At 44.4% G+C, this 22,071-nt stretch overlaps 2 protein-coding genes across 2 annotated transcripts in view; both read left to right on the top strand.

Annotated features, from left to right (window-relative positions):
* Nucleotides 1-14,147, top strand: part of LOC311103683 (voltage-dependent L-type calcium channel subunit beta-1-like) — a gene marked incomplete at both ends in the record, with an annotated part of 38,655 nt that extends 24,508 nt beyond the window's left edge. Inside the window, 12 exons of the mRNA XM_084145298.1 lie at nt 5-124; nt 465-587; nt 929-1,065; nt 1,328-1,395; nt 3,010-3,170; nt 6,031-6,111; nt 6,220-6,278; nt 6,425-6,534; nt 10,635-10,786; nt 10,924-11,019; nt 11,194-11,379; nt 13,563-14,147. Of these exons, the coding sequence (XP_084001424.1) occupies nt 5-124; nt 465-587; nt 929-1,065; nt 1,328-1,395; nt 3,010-3,170; nt 6,031-6,111; nt 6,220-6,278; nt 6,425-6,534; nt 10,635-10,786; nt 10,924-11,019; nt 11,194-11,379; nt 13,563-14,147 (1,878 nt within the window). The remainder of the gene's footprint in view (nt 1-4; nt 125-464; nt 588-928; nt 1,066-1,327; nt 1,396-3,009; nt 3,171-6,030; nt 6,112-6,219; nt 6,279-6,424; nt 6,535-10,634; nt 10,787-10,923; nt 11,020-11,193; nt 11,380-13,562) is intronic.
* Nucleotides 14,148-17,238: 3,091 nt separating this feature from the next.
* LOC311104232 (ADP-ribosylation factor-like protein 5B) lies at nt 17,239-21,696 on the top strand. Its single transcript, XM_084145973.1, has 7 exons — nt 17,239-17,351; nt 17,555-17,627; nt 18,443-18,503; nt 18,601-18,748; nt 19,269-19,352; nt 20,355-20,506; nt 20,655-21,696. Exons 1-7 carry the CDS (start codon nt 17,322-17,324, stop codon nt 20,701-20,703), a joined length of 597 nt encoding a protein of 198 aa, XP_084002099.1. The 5' UTR covers nt 17,239-17,321; the 3' UTR covers nt 20,704-21,696.
* The last annotated feature ends 375 nt before the right edge of the window (nt 21,697-22,071 follow it).

The raw sequence follows: 22,071 nt of genomic DNA, 5'->3' as shown, positions 1-22,071 counted from the left end.
GCAGGGCTCTGCCGACTCCTACACCAGCCGGCCGTCAGACTCAGATGTGTCCCTGGAGGAGGACCCAGAGGCGCTGAGGAAGGAGGCAGACCTACAGGCCCTCGCCACCCTCGAGAAAGCCAAGGTCAGAGGTCACCATGGCCCTTCCCTGTGACCCTGTCCCTCTGTTATACAGTACCCCATACAGCCATACAGAACAGCACAGTCTTTAACCATTCATCCTGACCCTAACTATACACCTGACTATTCTCGCTAACAGTTGTAGGTACATGGTTAACACATATTATAACATTTATTTCTATTCAATTAACATTCAATAACAGTCTTTGTGACATTATAAACATTGAGCGACATGACAAGTTGAGTAATATTTCATCCGGTTCGCTCTATCGCCCTCATGTCATTCATCTTATCCTCTTTTCACATTCTTTGTTCTCCTTTTTCTTTTGCTTCCACCTCTCCAGACCAAACCAGTGGCCTTCGCTGTGCGGACGAATGTGGGCTACAACTCTGGGCCCAACGATGACGTCCCGGTGCAGGGCATGGCCATCTCCTTTGAAGCTAAAGACTTCCTACACATCAAAGAGGTACCAGAGCTGCCCAAACAACACTGGGCCTTCTTATTTCTTATTGTTAGATCGTTTCTGAAGATGACTTAGTCCCCATCCCCTGGAGCTATGATTTGACATTTTATAATGACAGGGGGATATTGTGAAATGGCATTTTGTTGTTCAGTTATAATATGAACATCCGGTTCAATATTTATGTCTGGTGATGTGTCGTTAAGCAAGCTAAGATGGAGGCGGTGGTTGCCTTGGCAACAACAGCAGGGGCTCTGTGAGCGAGGGAGGAGAAGACTGGTGTGTGTATTATTGGGTAGTATTGACGTGTCTGTCTGTCTGTCTGTCTGTCTGTGTGCTCTGTGCAGAAGTACAATAATGACTGGTGGATTGGGCGACTGGTGAAGGAGGGCTGTGAGGTGGGGTTCATCCCCAGCCCAGTCAAACTGGAGAACACCCGGCTACTGCAGGAGCAGAAGATGAGACAGAACCGCCTCAGCTCCAGGTACTGCTGCTACCCACACCCATGTACCCTGGCACCCATCACCCAGTGACTTTGTAAAATTTTTAGAAATAAGTAGCGTTTATTGAGAAGTCATTGAAAATGAATGCCCTTTTTTCGATTATTGTATTGTAATTTTAGTTTACTTCCTGAATTGACTGCCTGAAGTTCAATGTATTTTCAATGACTATTATTTTTCAGTCTACCTCACTTTTCACCTACCAGTAACCATCCACTCATTGTTCTCTCCTCCTCCCTCTTACAGTAAATCTGGTGGCAGCTCCAGCCTGGACGTTGCCACGGGAACACGCAGGCCCACCCCTCCTGGCACAGGTAAGGTCAGGAGTTGGGGGTCATCTTCACCACTCGGCTGGCTAGAAGAGACACACACTACAACACTGTGTGTGTGACGACAGATATAGCCCTCTGTCGCGGCCTGTCGCTAATATTCCATGTAGATTTTAATTGGATAGTTAGTGAACCATGATGAATCAGATATCTGCAGTGTGGAGTGGAGCGTTTCAGTGGGTGTGCTGCTGCTGGAGTGAGAGAGACAGAGAGAGGGAAAGAGAGGGGTCCTAGCGGGTCTGTCATTAGCATGGCTAACAGGACCAGCCTGAAATAGAGCTGAGGATATAGTGCTCCTCTCATTAAATCTGATCACTACGTTTGGCCAGACCAGGGTTGTGACCCACATGGCACCCTATTCCCTACATAGTGCACTAGGTTTGACCAAAGCCCTATCAGCCCTGGTCAAAGGTAATGCACTTTAAAGGGAATAGGGTCCAATTTGAGACGCAGCCCATACCTTATGTGTTAACACTGAGCTAGTTCAGTTCATTCATGCTGCTGGATAGACAGGACAGTTCACTGCGACTGAGGGAAATTAATAGACTGACATAAAGACAGAAGGAAAGATTGATGGTGGAATTACAGAAATATATACATGTTTTTATTAGATAACAACTGACTGGGAGTGAATTCATTGAATTGAATAATTGAATTGAAGACAGACGGACTAGATCAGACAAGTAGATTGACTGTAACTGGCATTGTTTCTCCAATTATGGACTACCTAGTAATAATAGATGTGTAACGTTAATACATGACAGTTATAGTATGGTTGTCTTTATCAACCATATTTGTTATACCTGAACTGATATACCAAACCCTTCTTCCTGCCTGGCTGTGTCGGCTTAAAACACCCCTACCCATACCCAAAACACAGAGCCCTCACCACCTTAACCAGTCCCAGCAAAACAGCACACCCTCCTCAGGGCAGCTACACAGCTTTTTCTGCCTCCAACTCCTAGCACCTCTTCTTCTCTGCTCTCTCTCTCTCTCTCTCTCTCTCTCTCTCTCTCTCTCTCTCTCTCTCTCTCTCTCTGCTCTCTCTCTCTCTCTCGATCTCTCTCGATCTCTCTCTCTCTCTCTCTCTCTCTCTCTCTCTCTCTCTCTCTCTCTCTCTCTCTCTCTCTCTCATCTCCGCCACTTCTTCTTCAGCAGTAAATAGCGCTCTCTTCCACCTCCTTTCTCTCCGCATCTCTCTATTACTCACTGTTCTGTTTCGATCGCTGTTTTTCTGACCTGCTCATACACTAACTTCGTCGTGACCAAAAGCATTTATTCTTTACTTAGTCACCTATTGACTTCTATCTCTTAAATGTTTTTTCAGCACTGTTATTTCTGGTTCAGAACTCTGTCATTTCTCCCATTTCTAGATCTCAGATCTGAGTCCGTCCTTCTCTCTGCTTTGGATTGCCTTCTTGTCTTTTATTGATTTCTTATCATGCCCTTTCTTGTCCTCCTTTTTTCTCTTTCCTCATTTCTCTGTACACATCTCCACTTTTTCTTCCTCTTTCACTATTGCTCGATATTCTTTCTCTCTCTTTCTGTCATTCCCTGTCCCCTCTCTCTCTCTACCCCGCCCCGCCCGCCCCCCCCCAGCTCATGTGGACATGTCCACGATGGCTTTTGACCTTGACCCCCTGGACCTGGATGCCGAGGAGCCCCCTGAGTCCCAGGGTGACCCTCGCTCCCCCAAGGGCAGCGCAGGCAGCGTCACCTCTCCCCAGGGCCAAATCCACCGCCTGCCCTTCTTTAAGAAGGTAAAGCCCTCCAGAGGCCCCAGGCACCACGGCTGCTTCCCCTCCCCACCTCCCTTCAACCAAACCCGCCTACTGCACGCAGCTATGGCCCAGTCCTAGACTATAATAACCTCTGTCTGTTCCCACTAGCCCCTCTCCACCCCCCTCGTCTCTGACTTATTGCCCTAAACTGACCCACCGTTCCGTTCCCGCCGCTAGCTAGCGCCTGTCTGACTCCCTAATCCCGATTGGCCCCTCAGTCTCTGGTCACCACGGTAACGCTGAGATATGTTTGCCTGTGTGTTTCTGCGCTGGTCAACTGGGGGAGGGGTTGAGCTGAGCTACAGTCTAAAGACGAACTTGGACATGTTCATACATTCACAGATGCAAAATCAATGTATAAATATTTGTTGATGGTGCAACTGTAAACAATAAGTTTCATTATCGATCAGACTACAATGGGTGTGGTCTCCGCTGTACTATTGAACAGCTCCACTCCCAATTCCCAACTAACCCTAACCTGTCAATAACAACACGTCCTCTGTCTTTTTTGCTTTTTGTCTCTTTTTTGTCCTTTTTGCTCTTTCTTCTCGTGGGGTTGTGTGCGGATTGATACTGTAGGTGGCCCAGCTAAACAGAAACAGAAGTCGGTGAGTCGGTGCTGACCTTTAATTCACCTTTACCTTCTATTCTGCCTCCTCCTCTTCCTCTCTGTTGTCTCTCCATGTTCCTCAGTCTGCTCTCATGTCAGCTGATGCTAGAGAGAGTAGGAGGTGACTGGATTTGAACATCTCCTCATTTTTGTCAAGGTTTTCACTTATTCCCCAAGAAGATTTCCGTGTTGCAGTTGTCCCCAGGGATATTGTGTTCCAAAATAATCAATTAATAAATGATGGAAAATGAGAAATTATAGGGAGGAATTGTAGGAAGGGAAATGTTAGTTCTACCCCCAAATGCAAGCAGGGCTTCCATTGTCTCTGTCGTCAGAGCTGATTGGGTAAATACGGGCTGTCAGTATGCAGTCAGAGCTGATTGGGTAAACACAGGCTGTCAGTATGCAGTCAGAGCTGATTGGGTAAACACAGGCTGTCAGTATGCAGTCAGAGCTGATTGGGTAAACACAGGCTGTCAGTATGCAGGAGCAGGAGCAGGCGTGTCACGGCCCCTGTCCCACACACAGTTCTGGTGAACGCTAATGCTGCCTGATGTGTTTTCATTCCCATTCTGGACGGCTGCTTTGAGTGACAGCCAGTAACCGATCGTCAGCCCGCCTCACTTTCCCTCGCTATCTCAGAGCTGTCAACACAGCTTTGATCCCATAGATACAGGAGACTGTAGAGACAGAGGCACGCTTTGTCCTCCAATAGCACAAACACTTTCTATAGATTACGTGAAAGTAAATGTTTTTCTGAAAACGAGAGATTAATGGTGATACACAGTACACTTCACCCAGCACTGCCCCTCTAGAGATGAGCACCATTTGGAAAAGTTCTTAACAGTGTATTTTTTTAGATGTAGTGAATCGGAATGAGGTGAACTGGTTGTGGAGGTGTGGCTTTATGTAACGTAATGTACCTTAGTGGAGGAGAGCTCTCCAAGCCTCTCTGCTACTGCTCTCGGTGCACTAAAGTGCTGCCTGGAATACAGAGGAGAAGGCGTGCTGAGAATACAGAGAGCAGGAAATGCAAATGAGCTTCGTGATTAACATAACTTCACTGAAAACCCACACTAACACACCGTTATATTAACAGTATTGCCCTTTTCATGTACACTACTTCCGATCAAGCAACATTATGGACTAAACGTTCAAAACCTGTTGCTGCAGGATTATTTTGGTGTGACAATATAGGTCAAATGAAGATCCTACATCTGTATTCTCCTGATGCCTGCCTATCTGTTAGTGGATAGACCATGGGACCTGTTCTCCAGTTAGTGTTCTCCCCTCACCTGTCACTCCAAAACAGGACACTTTCTGTAACAGAACAGATGCTTATAGATGCAATGTTGGGCAGATGAGTCATGCTCCTCATGATTCATATTGATGGTGTGTTAATGTATGCATTTGTTTTACTTGTCAGAATATTGATTGACAGTGTGTGGGTGTTTTGCGTAAGAGTGCATGCATCTGTGTATGTTTCCATTTTCAATGTGATATGAGTGTTTTAAGTAAGTTTCTGAAATACATTCTCTGTATGTTGGTTCAAAATGAGGGGTATCTTCTTGTAGGTTTGGTGTGTGCTGGTTGTCCGTTTTCTGGGCCTAAAAACCCATTTGGCTTGGTGTCTATCTGGCGTCTTTCTATAAAGCAAGAGGAGTCTACCACACACAGATACATACTAAGAGAGAGTAGGAGAGAGAGAGGAGGGGAATTGACAAAGTTATCTTTGACTGGAACCACAGTCACATAAGCCTTTGGCTGCACGAAAGCACCTGAGATTTTTTTAATATATCAATAATGGCCCCTACCACTCTCCATAGCTCATTCTGATCCAGTTGAATTATGGTTGATTTCATTTGCTATGACTGGCAGAGCAGACTGAGAAATGGAAATTAGTGCTTTCTGTGAAAACATGTGCTCTTGGTTTTGGAGCTTTTATCCTCTCCAAGATAATAAATGGCCTCTGTCTGAAATGCATTATATGTCATTCTGACTGTAGTCCACTGTACAGAGAGAGGGAGAGTTGGTGTTGACATAATGTTGATTTATGTGTGTGTGTTTCTGTGGCAGTAGATTGTGTAGCTCCGTACATGTGCGTACAAAGTGGCTGTAGATTGTGCGTCTCAAAGTATGTGTGAGCTCTGTTCGTGTGTGTATGTCTGTGTTCAGACACAGTGGTTATAGTGTCTCACCCCACTCTTGGTGCTCTCCTCCCTGGCTTAGATGGAGCATGTTCCCCCTTACGACGTGGTCCCCTCCATGAGACCCATCATTCTAGTGGGGCCGTCACTCAAGGGCTACGAGGTAAGGCTACTGTATGTCTCAATCTCCCCATTAAAACAACTTTCTTTATGGTTTATTATATCTGTCATATTCCATACCTCAGTTCGTCTTCTCCTCATCTCCCACCAGGTGACTGACATGATGCAAAAGGCTCTCTTTGACTTTCTCAAGCACAAGTTTGAGGGCAGGTGAGTTTCAGGCCAGCCAGAGAACATGACTGAAATATTTCCCATATTTAGTATAGGTTGAAAATATCTTCAACTTAGTATTTAGTTAACCTGCTTTTAGACGTTTCCAGTTCTCAGCCCTGATTGGTTGATAATGTTTCTTCCAGGATATCCATCACTCGGGTGACAGCAGACATCTCCCTGGCCAAGCGCTCGGTCCTCAACAACCCCAGTAAACACACCATCATCGAGCGCTCCAGCACCCGCTCCAGCCTGGGTAAGACAGGGCAAGACACCTTTGTGCCTTTCTTGTACCTAAAACAAAACCATTGATCACAATAAGCGCCAGGACTGGCTCTGTGCCTTTCCAACACACTCCCACGTGATACATTTCAAAAAGCTTTGTTAGTTAATGTTTCTTATCATCCATTGGGCTATTGTGTTGTTACCTTTCACTATCTGTGTTTTCATATATCAACCTTAGCTTGTGTATGTGTTTGATCCTGCTGATGACCTGCCTGACTCTAAATGAAATACCAGTTTGTACATTTACATTTGACATTTTAGTCATTTAGCGGACGCTCTTATCCAGAGCGACTTAGAGTTAGTGAGTGTATACATTATTATTATTATTTTAATTTTATTTTTTCATACTGGCCCCCCGTGGGAAACGAACCCACAACCCTGGCGTTGCAAGCGCCATGCTCTACCAACTGAGCTACACATGGACAATGACTGGTGTTTACCTGTCTCCGAGTACTGGGAGAAAGATATTTAAAAGTATTGTTTCTGTTGGTAATAGCTACCTGTTCACAAAAGGTCAGGAAATATTGGTTGATTGGATGTTAGCATCTATTGACGACATACAGTAGGGAGCCTCATAGTCGCCCATTCAACCATTGACCTACAGTGAGGGGAAAAAGTATTTCATCCCCTGCTGATTTTGTACGTTTGTCCACTGACAAAGAAATGATCAGTCTATAATTTTAATGGTAGGTTTATTTGAACAGTGAGAGACAGAATAACAACAACAAAATCCAGAAAAAACGCATGTCAAAAATGTTATAAATTGAATTTGCATTTTAATGAGGGAAATAAGTATTTGACCCCCTCTCAATCAGAAAGATTTCTGGCTCCCAGGTGTCTTTTATACAGGTAACGAGCTGAGATTAGGAGCACACTCTTAAAGGGAGTGCTCCTAATCTCAGTTTGTTACCTGTATAAAAGACACCTGTCCACCGAAGCAATCAATCAGATTCCAAACTCTCCACCATGGCCAAGACCAAAGAGCTCTCCAAGGATGTCAGGAACAAGATTGTAGACCTACACAAGGCTGGAATGGGCTACAAGACCATCGCCAAGCAGATTGGTGAGAAGGTGACAACAGTTGGTGCGATTATTTGCAAATGGAAGAAACACAAAATAACTGTCAATCTCCCTCGGCCTGGGGCTCCATGCAAGATCTCACCTCATGGAGTTGCAATGATCATGAGAATGGTGAGGAATCAGCCCAGAACTACATGGGAGGATCTTGTCAATGATCTCAAGGCAGCTGGGACCATAGTCACCAAGAAAACAATCGGTAACACACTACGCCGTGAAGGACTGAAATCCTGCAGCGCCCGCAATGTCCCCCTGCTCAAGAAAGCACATATACAGGGCCGTCTGAAGTTTGCCAATGAACATTTGAATGATTCAGAGGAGAACTGGGTGAAAGTGTTGTTGTCAGATGAGACCAAAATTGAGCTCTTTGGCATCAACTCAACTTGCCGTGTTTGGAGGAGGAGGAATGCTGCCTATGACCCCAAGAACACCATCCCCACCGTCAAACATGGAGGTGGAAACATTATGCTTTGGGGGTGTTTTTCTGCTAAGGGGACAGGACAACTTCACCGCAAAGGGACGATGGACTGGGCCATGTACCGTCAAATCTTGGGTGAGAACCTCCTTCCCTCAGCCAGGGCATTGAAAATGGGTTGTGGATGGGTATTCCAGCATGACAATGACCCAAAACACACGGCTAAGGAAACAAAGGAGTGGCTCAAGAAGAAGCACATTAAGGTCCTGGAGTGGCCTAGCCAGTCTCCAGACCTTAATCCCATAGAAAATCTGTGGAGGGAGCTGAAGGTTCGAGTTGCCAAACGTCAGCCTTGAAACCTTAATGACTTGGAGAATATCTGCAAAGAGGAGTGGAACAAAATCCCTCCTGAGATGTGTACAAACCTGGTGGCCAACTACAAGAAACGTCTGACCTCTGTGATTGCCAACAAGGGTTTTGCCACCAAGTACTAAGTCATGTTTTGCAGAGGGGTCAAAAACGTATTTCCCTCATTAAAATGCAAATCAATTTATAACATTTTTGACATGCGTTTTTCTGGATTTTGTTGTTGCTATTCTGTCTCTCACTCTTCAAATAAACCTACCATTAAAATTATAGACTGATCATGTCTTTGTCAGTGGGCAAACGTACAAAATCAGCAGGGGATCAAATACTTTTTTCCCTCACTGTAATTGGTTTAAACAAATGTTTTTATTTAGAAGGTCATCAATCCACTCCATTTGGGATAGATAGTCTTCAATATCAGTGAGTAGGGCTAAGCACAGAACAACAAGGCCCCTCTAGAGGAGAGGCTAGCTGAGCAGAGAGGGGCAGTGTAGCCTGTCCACAGGAACCTGAAAGGGTTGTCAGCCTTCTACCTTTATTACTCACTGTCTGAGTCTGATCTGGCCTCTTCTCTTTCTCCATCCTGTCTTTTCCTACCCACCACCCACCCGTCCCTCTCTTCCACCACTCTCCTTCCCTCCACTCTCTACGTCTCTCAGACGTACTGGGTACGTATGCTCTCAACCCCACGAGGAAAACAACCAAGAGCTTTTTCTCTGTTCTCCTCCCCTGTCTGTCTCTCACTACTCTCCTCATACACTCATACCTCATGCGTCTGCCTGTCTGTCTGTCCTTTTCTCTGTTCCTCACACAGGTTTGTGAGAGCCTGTTGCTTGCAGTAATAAAACAACTTGAACTAAGGCTTGGAAAGAGTACACTAATTACACAGCAGTATGAGTGCTGGGTGGCTCTGGTGGCTCTAGGCTACTCAGCTGAGCGTCTGCCTGCTGTCTGTCTGTCTGTCTGTCTGTCTGTCTGTGGTTCAGGGGAAATGTGATAGGGGGCCTGGGGGGGCAACTGTGGTCAGGGATGAGCGTACAGGGGAAGCTGATACTCCCCCTCCATCCCCCATTGCCTACCACCCTGTGACCCAGAATCAGGGACCCTACTGTAAAGCAACATGTAATAACACTTTACCTACAAGGAGCCTGAAACTCAAACACAATTTGATTGTGTTATGACCATAGACGTTCATATATTAATGTGTTTATATACCGTACATCATTGGTTACTACCAATCTGATACAGGGAACACATTCTTCACATAGATGCAGTGTATATTGGGGACATTTGCAGGTTAATAAAAGCTAGGACAGTTTGTTAGGTTTTCATAATTTTAGGTGAAGTTCATTTCTCTTATCTCTCTGTGGAGCCTCTGGTCCCTGAGTCGCTTCCTTCCGCCTGCAGGTTTAATTCCCTTTCTACCTCAGCCCTTCAGAGGGAAACTGTCTGCAGCCCGCAGCCCCTCTGCAGATTACCTGTCCCCTGTTATGCCCCCCCACCCCCAAACATGTCCACACATCTGAGCGTATGATAAAGGGGGACAACCAAGCTGTTAAAACCATACAGGCTCTTCTAGGGTTTTGCTGAAGGAGAATGAGAGTCTACAAAGCCGAAACATCCAAACAGACTAATACGTTTGCAATGTCTGATAGCTCTAACAGCGAATGTTATTACACTTAATCAGTTTCAGATTATTTTATTAATTGACATGTTCAGAAGAGTATATCAAGTGCCACCACAGGCATCTCATTCTTATAAGCCTCCTTCCTTCCCGAGTTTGAGTCGATATAAAAACGTATGTTAGAGATCATATTTACCAGTGCAAAACATCAGTTACTACTCTTTGGAATGTGGCAACAGAATGAGAATGTCTCAATGTTCCATTTAGCCATGTGTAAATGGAACGTCTAATGCGATGGGTTCTGTTTCACATGCACAGAACCTTTTGCCAAAACGTTGACATGCATGATACAGTATTAACATTCCACATTTGCATGTGTGTATCCTGTTATTTTGTAATGGTAAGTGTGTGAAATATGAGTTAGCAAAGTGGCAATAGTCACACTGATCTCATGTATACTCCAGAAGGGATTTAATTGTGGACAGAATTGAGATTTGACAACCAATTCAATTTGTATACTGTATGTGTATTCAGACACCTACAATACCCCGTTACTTATTGCATTCCCATGTTGTTCTCTGCCACATAGCGGAGGTGCAGAGTGAGATTGAGCGTATCTTTGAGCTGGCCCGCACCCTGCAGCTGGTTGCCCTAGACGCAGACACCATCAACCACCCCTCTCAGCTGGCCAAGACTTCCCTGGCTCCTATCATCGTCTACATCAAAATAGCCTCACCTAAGGTACCCTCTGAGATGAATCACTTTGTGATAGATTGACTTCCTCCATCACATCTACTGAAATGGCATGTACATGACTGAAATGGCTATAGATGTGACCAGCAGTGACCAGCAATGTGTTGTTGCCTGTCTCCCTTCAGGTCCTCCAGAGGCTCATTAAATCCCGGGGGAAGTCCCAGGCCAAACACCTGAACGTGCAGATGGTGGCAGCAGACAAACTGGCCCAGTGCCCCCCTGTGAGTGTCTGTCTGTGACCCTGGATTCTGTGGCCGAAACAAATGAATTCACAATGACCAGTCTGAACAATGGCATTGGCTTAACATGGAAATGATGCCCTTTTAGGTAGTTGGCTGAATCTCAGAAGTTGAAAGGTGAGACACTAACATAATGTCCCTCCATGTTGTATGTAGGAGCTGTTTGACATCATCCTGGATGAGAACCAGCTGGAGGACGCCTGTGAGCACCTGGCTGACTACCTGGAGGCATACTGGAAGGCCACGCACCCCCCCAGCAGCAACCCCCCGAACCCCCTGCTCAACCGCACCATGGCCACGGCCGCCCTGGCCGCCTCCCCAGAGCCCGTCTCCAACCTGCAGGTACAGGTGCTCACCTCCCTGCGCCGCAACCTGGAGTTCTGGCCCGGCCTGGAGGGCCCCGGGGCCGAGGATGGGAAGGTGGCCGAGCACGCCCTCTAAAGGCCAGCTGGGGGGGGGGGACAGCTCAGGGGGAGAGACACCCCCTTCCTAACCCAAACCCGGCTGCCTGCTCTCCAGATATACCCCACCCCATCCTCCCTCTCTCCATCCCTCCCCTTGTCCTGAAAGAAGGAAAGAACCTAATTGCATTATGTTTAGACCACGTCCTCATTCATAATACTGTATAGAGAAACACCACATACATGGAGAGAGGGAGGGAGCTGTTTACTGTAGAGTGTATACTGGGTCCATCACATTGGATCCAACTCAATAACACACACACTTACACAGACATTCATATTCACACACACACATCAGAGTACTCAGAACAATATAGGCCCCACACATTACTGTAAAAGCCTTCTGTGTTAGAAAACACCCACACACAAGCACAGAGAGGACAAACAGAGAGCTTCGTCCTCTTCAAGAAAACCTCTCTGCAAATGACACAGTATCTAAGAGCAAGACACACCCGAAAATTAGAAAAGGAGAGTTTCTATGGGCAGGACACTGAAACTAGACCAAACCAGCACTGGGAAGGGTTTTCATTGAGAATAACATGCACACAATCACATTGAAGTTGTGAAATGAATTGATGGGGGCAGTTATTGGAAGAAGTGAAAATCCTCCATCATCCATCCATCAGTCAGTGAGGTACCTCTGTCTCTGGTCTGCTGCCTATTCCCTGTTGACTGTAATTGGGAGAGAAAATTGAGTTGTGTACCCCTTACCCAACCTCAGGGCTCCCTGCCTGGCCTCCTTTCTTCAGCACTCCTTTATCGTCTGGGAAACGGTGTCCAGTTTGCTTCCCTCCTCCGTGTTGCCATGGCACTGTCCCTGAAAAGGAGCGAGTCATCTCGGCCGCTTGGCCAATGTGTGCCTTGTTGTTGTGGCATCATTTCTAGTTTTCTGATTTGTGTGGCGTGGCAGGGATGGGCTGTGTTTGTGTGTGTGTGACCGTGCATGCATATGTGCGCGTGTGTGTGTGTAAAGTGATGTGGGCCATGACTAATGTCCTATTTCATTAATTCACACAGCAAACTCTAACCAGCAGAAAGATGATCATCTGGGTCTCATCTCCAATCAGCCACTGGCTTCAGCCAAATACATATGGCATGACTAATGACTGTCATAGTCCAAGACCTTGTAAAAGTGTCCAAGCTGTTACCGTATATCAATTATACCCACAGAATTGATTTAATTGTGTTCAGTTAGACATAAATGCACTATTATGAACTGTGCTTTCTCTGATACAATAGGTCATATTTTATATGGTGCGGCTGGCTGTATGTTGTCTTACGTCAGATACCGCGTCGATTAAGCCTGTACTGATCTGTCTCGGTTGAGGGCCGAGCGTCGCGTAGGAGTAACACGATCTGACATAAGACAATGGCAGCTGCATGGATCCATTAGGATTCGTTCAGATGGAGTTATTGTTTTACTGTCAATGCGTGTGACTAAGCTCTGCCTATTCAAAGTCATTAGCAAGGATCAGCCAAATGATGGCTTGACCCAACTCTAAAGTGTCTTGTTAATTGTGCTGAGTTAAACAGAATGTAATACTTACTATTTAGGATTAGGAACATGTCTGAATGAAAAAGAGATATCACAATTAGTTGAAACATCATTTTAGCTGCTGTGAAAAATCAGCCAGAAGAGGGCAGTGTTGGTTTTGCAGCCAGGAGCTGAACCTGATGTTTCGCTTGCCTAATGAATGCTTGGCTGTTTCTCTTACAGGTGAATGAACACATTTCTGTAGCCTATGGAAAAGAGTGTGCGCGCCTGTGTGCATGTATTACATACAAACAATAATGTCACTTTGACCAAGTAATGATTTCAATGCAATAACAATGCAATAACGGTGTGTTTTAAGTACTGCATAAATATTTGAATTGTTATACTGTAAACCTATATTTGTGTTGCATTATGAACTGACTGTCTGACATTACTGATATCCTGCTTTATCTAACTGCACCCTAACCTTTCATAACCCTGTTGACTAACCCACTGCCTGGGCCTTGTTCTGTCTGTCTCACTGTGTCTCTGCATGGCGTGTGGTGTGGTATGGGTGTGGCTCGCTGCAGGGGCCGTACCTGGTGCACGGAGAACAGAAGCGGGAAGGGCCTCTGTCGGAGTGCGGTGGCAGCGGCAGTCTCCATGACTACCAGAGTGACCAGGGAGGGAAGCAGCAACAGCAGCAGCACCAACAGCAGCAGCACCAACAGCAGCAGCAGCAGCAGCAGACTTACCTGCGCTCCTCACGGGGCCAGCTACGGGGAGGGGGTGGGAGGGGCCTGTCCCGGCAGGACACCTTCGACTCTGAGACGCAGGGCAGTCGGGACTCAGCCTACACTGAAGCAGGGGACTCTTGCATGGACATTGAGACCGACCCCTACGAGGAGTCTGAGATGTACCGCGGGGTAGGGGGCGGGGGCAGCCGCCTCCACCTGGCCCAGCACCACGACCGCCAGGCCTCCTGGGAAGACGAGGGGGCTGAGCCGGACCAGGAAAACCTCAACCACCCTCCCATGCCTTCCCACACCCAGCCTGGGCAACACGGCCGGGCCAAGCTAAGGGAGAGGTACTGCCAGGAACCCGGGGACACCGGCGCCAACATGGGCCGCAACAAGAACCAGGAGGACTGGGGGAGGGACGTCTACATCCGCTAAACACACATCACACCACAACGCATGGGCTAGGAGGCTGACGGACAACCTGTGGGAGGGAGGGAGGGAGGGAGGGAGGGAGGGAGGGAGGGGGGAGGGAGGGGGGAGGGAGGGGGGAGGGAGGGGGTTCACGGTTCGGGCTTGGGGTTAATGGGGAGAGGAGGGGTTTGGGGGCCATGCCAATCAGAGGCTCATTAATTAATCTGTTTACAACCCTATTAAAGAGGTACTTTTCTCATCGTAGAGTACACCATAAAGAAAAAAACAACTTCCAGATGCCATCCACCTCATCCAGTTATTTTAGCTATATTCAATTTATTTATGTTTTGAGAAAAAAGCAGTTTGGTTGGCCTCTTTTTTTGTTTATTTTGTTAGTACTACTGCATGAATACCATGGAATCCTACTGAACTGACAGCACGAGGACAGTTATCATTATGATTGTGAATTTATGATTGTGTGATCTGTATGGCTCAATCTGATAGAGCTGTAGTCTGTCATGTCTGTCCTCTGCAGTCTTAAACAGGGTTGTATGTCCCATGTACAGTACAGAGCATCAGGGTCTCTATCCCCACAGCTTCAGGCTTAGCTTCAGGATTCATCCACTTTCAGGATGGATCCTAAGCTTTTTGAGTCCCTCTCCTCCGATTCCTCATCACCCAGACCTTAAAAGCTATCTGGTGGAAAAGTTGCCATCATTTCTTTAGAATTGTTTATTGAGATAATTGGTTTATTCCTTTGATGCGTACTTCAATGTTAAGAATAAAAGAAAACACCCCAAGGACACTACTTCTTCTTCACTTACTGGCTTCAGCCATAGCTTTTAAATAGAACTGTATTTGTCTGGTCTGGTTGTCCCATCTGTTTCCTGCTATTTTAGGGTTACTGTCTGTCTGTGGGTGATAGCTTTGCTCCTGTAGTATACACTATCTTTTCGAATGTGTTACAGTTCATAAGCAGCACTACAGTAGTAGTCTCTCACACCCTCAGACTTTCCTTCAAGAAATCACAAGTGCCGGAATGTTTCGCCAAGCCACGTCCACCATTGTCATGGTGGGATGTCTTAACTCTTGTCACACTCACTGTTTTCATATCTGTGTGTCTCTACTGTATGTGTCTTCTTGGCTACTACCCTGCACTGTAGCCCACCCTGTCGCTCCAGCCTCCAGCACGATGTCCACCGCCATCTTGTTTTCTCTGCACCAGCTTTGTGTAGTCTACATGTTACAGGGCACACTAACAGTTATATAAGAGTTGTTTTGCATGGTCAATCACCCCAAACGTTCACCCAAACAGCTAGCTTATCTGAATGTCAGATGCCATGCACTTCTCTTCTTGATTTCTGACTGACTTTAGTGTTGTTTTTCCTGTGGACAATTTCATTTAATAAAATCCTCAGTTCTTTAGCGCTAGTGAGAAGAATGTATAGGGGGTGGGGATAGGTACAAAACATGGTCTTTAACTCAGTTAACTAAATGGAGGACCCATGAATGTCTTTGGTGGGCTCCTTCTGCCCACTCATTTCATCAGTCAAATAAATAAATATTAAACAATGATTAGTAAATAATGTTTATTGTTGCGTTATCGCAATTGTTAAAAAGATGAAAGAACATGTATCATTGGTGCCTGATTGTAGCTACATCTTGCTTTTTCTGCCTTTCATTTTTAATCTGTGGATAAATTCATATTTTAATTAAAATTTTAATCAGAAAAAAAAGATGCTTGGGAATTTTATTGTGTCACTCCTTTCATTGTTGAAATGAGATCACTGATTATTATCAGGAAACGTTGTTTTTTTAAATACATTTTTAAAGGAAGTAAGAACCATATAATGTTCTATAGGAGGAAGTAGTTACGTGAATATCTTGAAGTTTGGGTGTGGTGGTCCCTCTTCCTGAATCTGCGATCATATGTTGCATAGTTTTTCAGGCTTTCCTCAATGCCCACACCATGACCCAGAGAGTGATCCCTGAGTCCTACCATTACACTATTCTTGAGTGAATCCCATGTAAATAAATAGAGGCCTGATTAGTGTTCTGTTTAGGGTGGATGTCAGTGTTGGCAATATTCAGGTGGGATCCGGCTATGATATTCAGTAGGGGCAATGGGGCATACACTTCACGGGGCAACTAAGATATGAGTGTGATGGTACAGTTTTTAAAATATATGAATGTGAAGTGGAACAGCTAGATATCCTGAAGTTACATGGCAAACACATTACTCCCTGTAGTGCTATAAAGATCCAGACTTCTAAGCAGAGGCCTGACGTTGTGTGACTATCACTTCTATCACCAGTGTATAGAGGACATTTTAACTTGGGAAAGTCAATCCCTGAAGTTTATTCAAAAACGTTCTCATACACAGGAATGGAAATGGAATTCCAGGGGAATGTCACAGTCATTGTTTCACTTTTGGTTCCTATTAATAAACATCAGTGGTGGAAAAAGTACCCAATTGTCATACTTGAGTAAAAGTAAACATCCCTTAATAGAAAATGACTCAAGTAAAAGTGAGTCACCCAATAAAATACTACTTGAGTAAAAGTCTAAAAGTATTTGGTTTTAAATATACTTAAGTATCAAAAGTAAATGTAATTGCTCAAATATACTTAAGTATCAAAAGTAAAAGTACAAATCATTTCAAATTCCTTATATTAAGCAAACAGATGGCCCCATTTTCTTTTTTTTACGGAAGACCAGAGGGAACACTCCAGCACTCAGACATAATTTACAAACAAAGCATGTGTGTTTAGTGACTCCGCCAGATCAGAGGCAGTAGGGATTATTTTCTGTAGGAATGTAGTGAAGTAAAAGTAAAAGTAGTCAAAAATATAAATAGTAAAGTAAAGTACAGATACCCAATAAAACGACTTAAGTACTTTAAAGTATTTTTACTTAAGTACTTTACACCACTGATAAACATGTAGAATTCACCTGTTGAAATGAGGCTTGAGGAACTATTAAATTCTTCCGCGTCCATATGTGGGTTGATGCGTTTTGCGTCCTCCATTTGTTTTTTCTACAGAAGCGTGGCCACGCCCGCTTTTAAACAGATGAATTCCTTTGCTCCACCTTTTTCCGTGACTCGCTCCAGTCATCCCCCAAAAATCTAGCTAGCTAAGTAAACGAATGCATTGCCTATTTTGATCGCAGAATCAATTTGTTATCAATAGACAACGCATGGACACAGTTTTGTTTGTGTCGATGAACGTAAGAAAAATACCTTTCTAGGCTGATGTTTTCCAGGTAGCTGGCTTAATAGCCTCGAAGCACAGCACAGGGTTAGTTATCAGTACAGTAACTTAGCTAGCTATCTTTGCTCGAAGTGTGCGGTGCCTATTGTGTTAGCTAGCCAGCTAACGTTAACAGCTATCTGATTTGCTGTGTTTGAAATATTTTGATACTTCTTTTAGTTGTCTTCATTCTCATCACCGGTGGATATGGGACTACTTTTTACCAAGCTGATGACTGTCTTCGGAGACAGAGGTAATCATTTGTGTGCCTGGATACATATAGCTAATTTACTAGCATTATTGTTGCTCCTAAGTAATCTCCACTCAGTGCCTGATCATTTCTGCTTGATTGGTTTGCTAACGTTAGCTGCTTTGTAGCACAGTGTTGTTATGGACTTAAATTCGGAGACAACGCAAGAAAAGCTGTTAGACACAAGTTTTTCTGTTTCAACATTTGGTTGCATATTTTCAATAACGTTAGTGACAGCTTCAAAAATGGTCAATTTCGGCAAAGCCTAACTCGTTGTGCTTCAATTAGCCTAGCTAGCTAAGTTTCCAACTACACCGGGCACCTTCCAATAACTGGTTAATTTCTGTCAGACACGAGCTAGTCCGTACTGGATGTTCTGTTCACTGTCTCAACGTTCTGCACACGTGTCCTGTGTAATTATCTGTTTTCTATGTAGCGGTAGAGGTAGTGAATTGCAGTAATATTATGCAACCAATAACATTTTGTCAAGCAGTACTGTTTACCTCGTTGATGAGATGATGGCAGGGTAGAGGTCGCTGGGTTTGACTATCACGGTCAAATGGTCCTTGTTTTACCTAATAGTAGCACTGCAAACAAACACAGAGAGGTTTTGTCCCTTTGGATAATAAAGAACGTCTGCCCATGTTTTTCAGATCTGGTATTTTAATCCCTCACTAGAGTCTAAAGAGAGTCCATCAGTCAGATGTGTTGTCATAGTGATGAGTAATTAGCTTTGGGGTCACATATCTGTGAATGGCAATCCATGTGTTTGTTATGTAGAAGTGTGTAAACTACTTTTCTCTTTCCTTCTCTTATAGAACACAAAGTGATCATAGTGGGCCTGGACAATGCTGGGAAGACCACTATCCTCTACCAATTGTGAGTGATATCAAAATAGATTTCTATAATTCATGTTCAGATTTATGCAAATTATATTTATAATCACTTAGTCATATCAATCACTCTGTCCCTTCAGCCTTACCAAAGAGGCGGTCCACACCTCCCCCACCATTGGCAGTAACGTAGAGGAGATCTCTGTACGCAAGACCCGCTTCCTGGTGTGGGACATCGGAGGCCAGGAAAGCCTGAGAGCCAGCTGGAACTCCTACTACTGCAACACAGAGGTACGGATCTGTTGGTGTGTGTTCAGTAGAACGTCTTTGTCGAGGTACAGCATGTGTGTTTTTGTTTACGTAAACAAAGTGTGCACGTGTGTGTGTGTTGGTTTCTGGCCAGTTACAGCTGGAGTAGAACTAGAACCCTGATGAAGGTGTTAATGCCTAAACACTTTTGGCTTGAACTTCTCTTTCCCTCCAAGACTCTCTGAATAGCTACAGCTGGAGACGAGATGTTTCAGCTTTCCAACGATCAGGCCAACACTGAGTTATTACACATTAACCAGCAGATGATTGTTGTTGTCATTGATAAAGCATGGGAACACTATTACATCATCTGTTACAGAACCAACCATATCAGTCTGCTGTCCTGAGTATCCCTCTTACACTCATGCTCTAGACTGTTACTGAAATCATATTCAACAGTTATGAGATGAGAGCACTCAGAGCCAGAGGTACAGTTAAGTGAGTAAGTTGGTCGCCTTTGGCCAGTGTATTCAGTTGGCTTGATTGTTTTGTCTCTCTTCAGATTGTGATTCTGGTTGTGGACAGCACAGACCGTGAGCGCCTAACTCTGAACAAAGATGAACTTCACCGCATGCTTGCACATGAGGTAACAACCACCTGTTTTTGGGGGGGGAGAGGGGGGGTCAGTTCAACCTCACTGTTTAGATGTTTTTTCTGAATACCAGTTTCAAATACAAGAATGCACCATATTCATTCTTAACTTCCCTTTTCCTGTATATGATGCACCAGAAATATTAGCCGATTGGTATTTCCTTATTGTATCAACAGGTGAATGAGTGAGGATTATTTTTAAGAATAAGGGCACTTTGTTTTCTAGGTTGTTCACATGTTCCATTGTCACTCACCGTATGTAGCTTTTTAGATGTGCAATATGCAGAAATCGGTCCGCCATTTCCTGTTTGCAAAAATTCTTATAGTTCACCTAATTTCAGTTTATGTGACAAAACAAGCAATGTATAGTGTGTATGAAATATATTTTTAATAACCAAAAATATTAAATTTTCAGCTGTTTGAAGCTGGTGTATAAAACCGCGTCTTAGACTTGCTTTCAATGAGAATGACAGATCTATAACTCACATTTCTATGTGAATTTGGTCAGGTCGCCCAAAAAGTTACATATTGCAGCTTTAACATGTTGACACGTGAGCTCTGTTCATGCTCTCAAAATGACTCATATCACCACTACAGAGCAAACAAACTGATTGCAAACCATGATGGGTTGTTTCACCATTTTCCCTGTGTGAATCAGTGTATTGACAGCTGAGCTGTTCAGTTTCTGTTCCGCTGACACTGCTCTTTTCTATTATCTGAGACGTCACAGCGGTGAGATTCTGTAGATTTCCACAGGAAGCTCTCAGATGTGTAAATATGTTGAATTTAAAAATGAGAACCGTGGCTATCTCTCTCCTCTGTAGCTCAGTTGGTAGAGCATGGCGCTTGTAACGCCAGGGTAGTGGGTTCGATCCCCGGGACCACCCATACGTAAAAATGTATGCACACATGACTGTAAGTCGCTTTGGATAAAAGCGTCTGCTAAATGGCATATTATTATTATTATTCTCTCCTGCCCTGTCTGACTGGTGTGTAGGACCTAAAGAATGCTGCGATTCTAGTTCTGGCCAACAAGCAGGACATGAAGGACTCTATGACGGTTGCAGAGATCTCCCAGTGCCTCACCCTCAGCTCCATCACAGCCCACTCCTGGCACGTACAGGCCTGCTGCGCCCTCACAGGGGAGGGGTGAGTACACTGCGTAACTACAGACACACCTGGGCCTCCTCTCTCTGTGTGTCTGTCTGTTATAACATTCCCATCATAAATAACCTTAAGTAACTCAAACACAATTTAATTTTCAAAACTATTTCCATCTCTTTCTCCTAACCTCCAGACTACCTGCCAGTCTGGACTGGATGAGGTCTCGTGTACTGGCCAGTTAGAACTCCTTCCGTTGGCTCATCCCAATTGGAACCAGGATCCTTTGACCCAACAAACACAACCTCTCAGACGTCGCAGCCAAAGCCACAGTGCCCAGATTAGGACCTCCACTATCTGTAGTGACACTGCCCCTCTGAGCCCCAGGGCTGGCCCCAGACCTGCCCTGTCACCCTCATGCCTTACCCAGCCCTTAGTGTGTCTGCAAGGGCTTACCAGGGTCCAGGTCTGCCTCAGGATAGAGGAGGCCTGGAGGAACTTGGCAGAACCTCAACTAGGCATGCCAGGGTGTGCCAGTGTGCATTAGCATCTGTATGTGTTTTGTGTGTGTGAGACTCCGTTCTAGAGGTCCACCATGTTTACATAAGAATCCCTACCTGTCAGACCTGATTCCATGAGGGTGACACAGTATGTCCCACATAAGCTGAATAGTGACTTATCACAGTATTGAAGCTTCCTGGCCTCATGAACTCAACAGAGATGGAATGGGAGGTTGCATCTGATTTCTTTAACATACAGATTTGTACTTCTGACGTGAGGAAAACCACAGTACAACTGGTTAAAAGAGGCCAGACCTAATGCTGATCAGACTGGTGCTCAGCCTTCTAACCTATCAATGCACAAATTACTTGAAGTATTTATATCAAAGAAGAAAAAAGGGGGTTGCTTGACAGTGAAAAATAGTAGCATGCTTGCTGTTAAAAAAGTAAGATAACAAACAAGTATTGTCTGATTTAAAACAGGTTCATCATGTATTTTTTTATACATATACAGTCGCTATGTATTTTACAATGTACAAAATATTTTTTTTCAAATAAATGTTATTGATAAACTGGTGACTGGGCTGCCTTCTCTGCAGTAAGGGAATTACAGATGGAACAATTTTGGAATGTCTGACAATATTTTAATTTGGGAGAAATGTCAGTAGTTTATAGAATAAAACAAAACTGTTGTTTTTACCCAAACACATACTTATAAATAGTAAAACCAGAGAAACTGATCATTTTGCAGTGGTCTCTTACTTTTTTCCAGAGCTATATATATATATATATATATATATACAGTACCAGTCAAAAGTTTGGACACACCTACTCATTCAAGGATTTTTCTTTATTTTTTACTATTTTCTACATTGTAGAATAATAGTGAAGACATCAAAACTATGAAATAACACATGGAATCATGTAGTAACCAAAAAAGTGTTCAAATCAAAATATATTTTATTTTTGAGATTCTTCAATTGGCCCCCTTTGCCTTGATGACAGCTTTGCACACTCTTGGCATTCTCTCAACCAGCTTCATGAGGTAAAAATATATATTTTTGTTTAACACTTTTTTGGTTACTACATTATTCCATATGTGTTATTTCATAG

This window comes from Coregonus lavaretus, assembly GCF_964263955.1.
Source record: "Coregonus lavaretus genome assembly, chromosome: 28".
NCBI lineage: Eukaryota > Metazoa > Chordata > Actinopteri > Salmoniformes > Salmonidae > Coregonus > Coregonus lavaretus.
Note: the sequence above shows the minus strand (reverse complement) of the source record. Positions and strands in the feature narration are given on the sequence as shown.

Coding starts and splice junctions, on each gene's coding strand:
- LOC311104232 (XM_084145973.1), top strand. CDS start 17,322: ATGGACACAGTTTTGTTTGTGTCGATGAAC. Junction 17,352..17,554: donor TTTTGTTTGTGTCGATGAAC/GTAAGAAAAATA, acceptor TACTTCTTTTAG/TTGTCTTCATTCTCATCACC. Junction 20,507..20,654: donor TGCGCCCTCACAGGGGAGGG/GTGAGTACACTG, acceptor CCTAACCTCCAG/ACTACCTGCCAGTCTGGACT.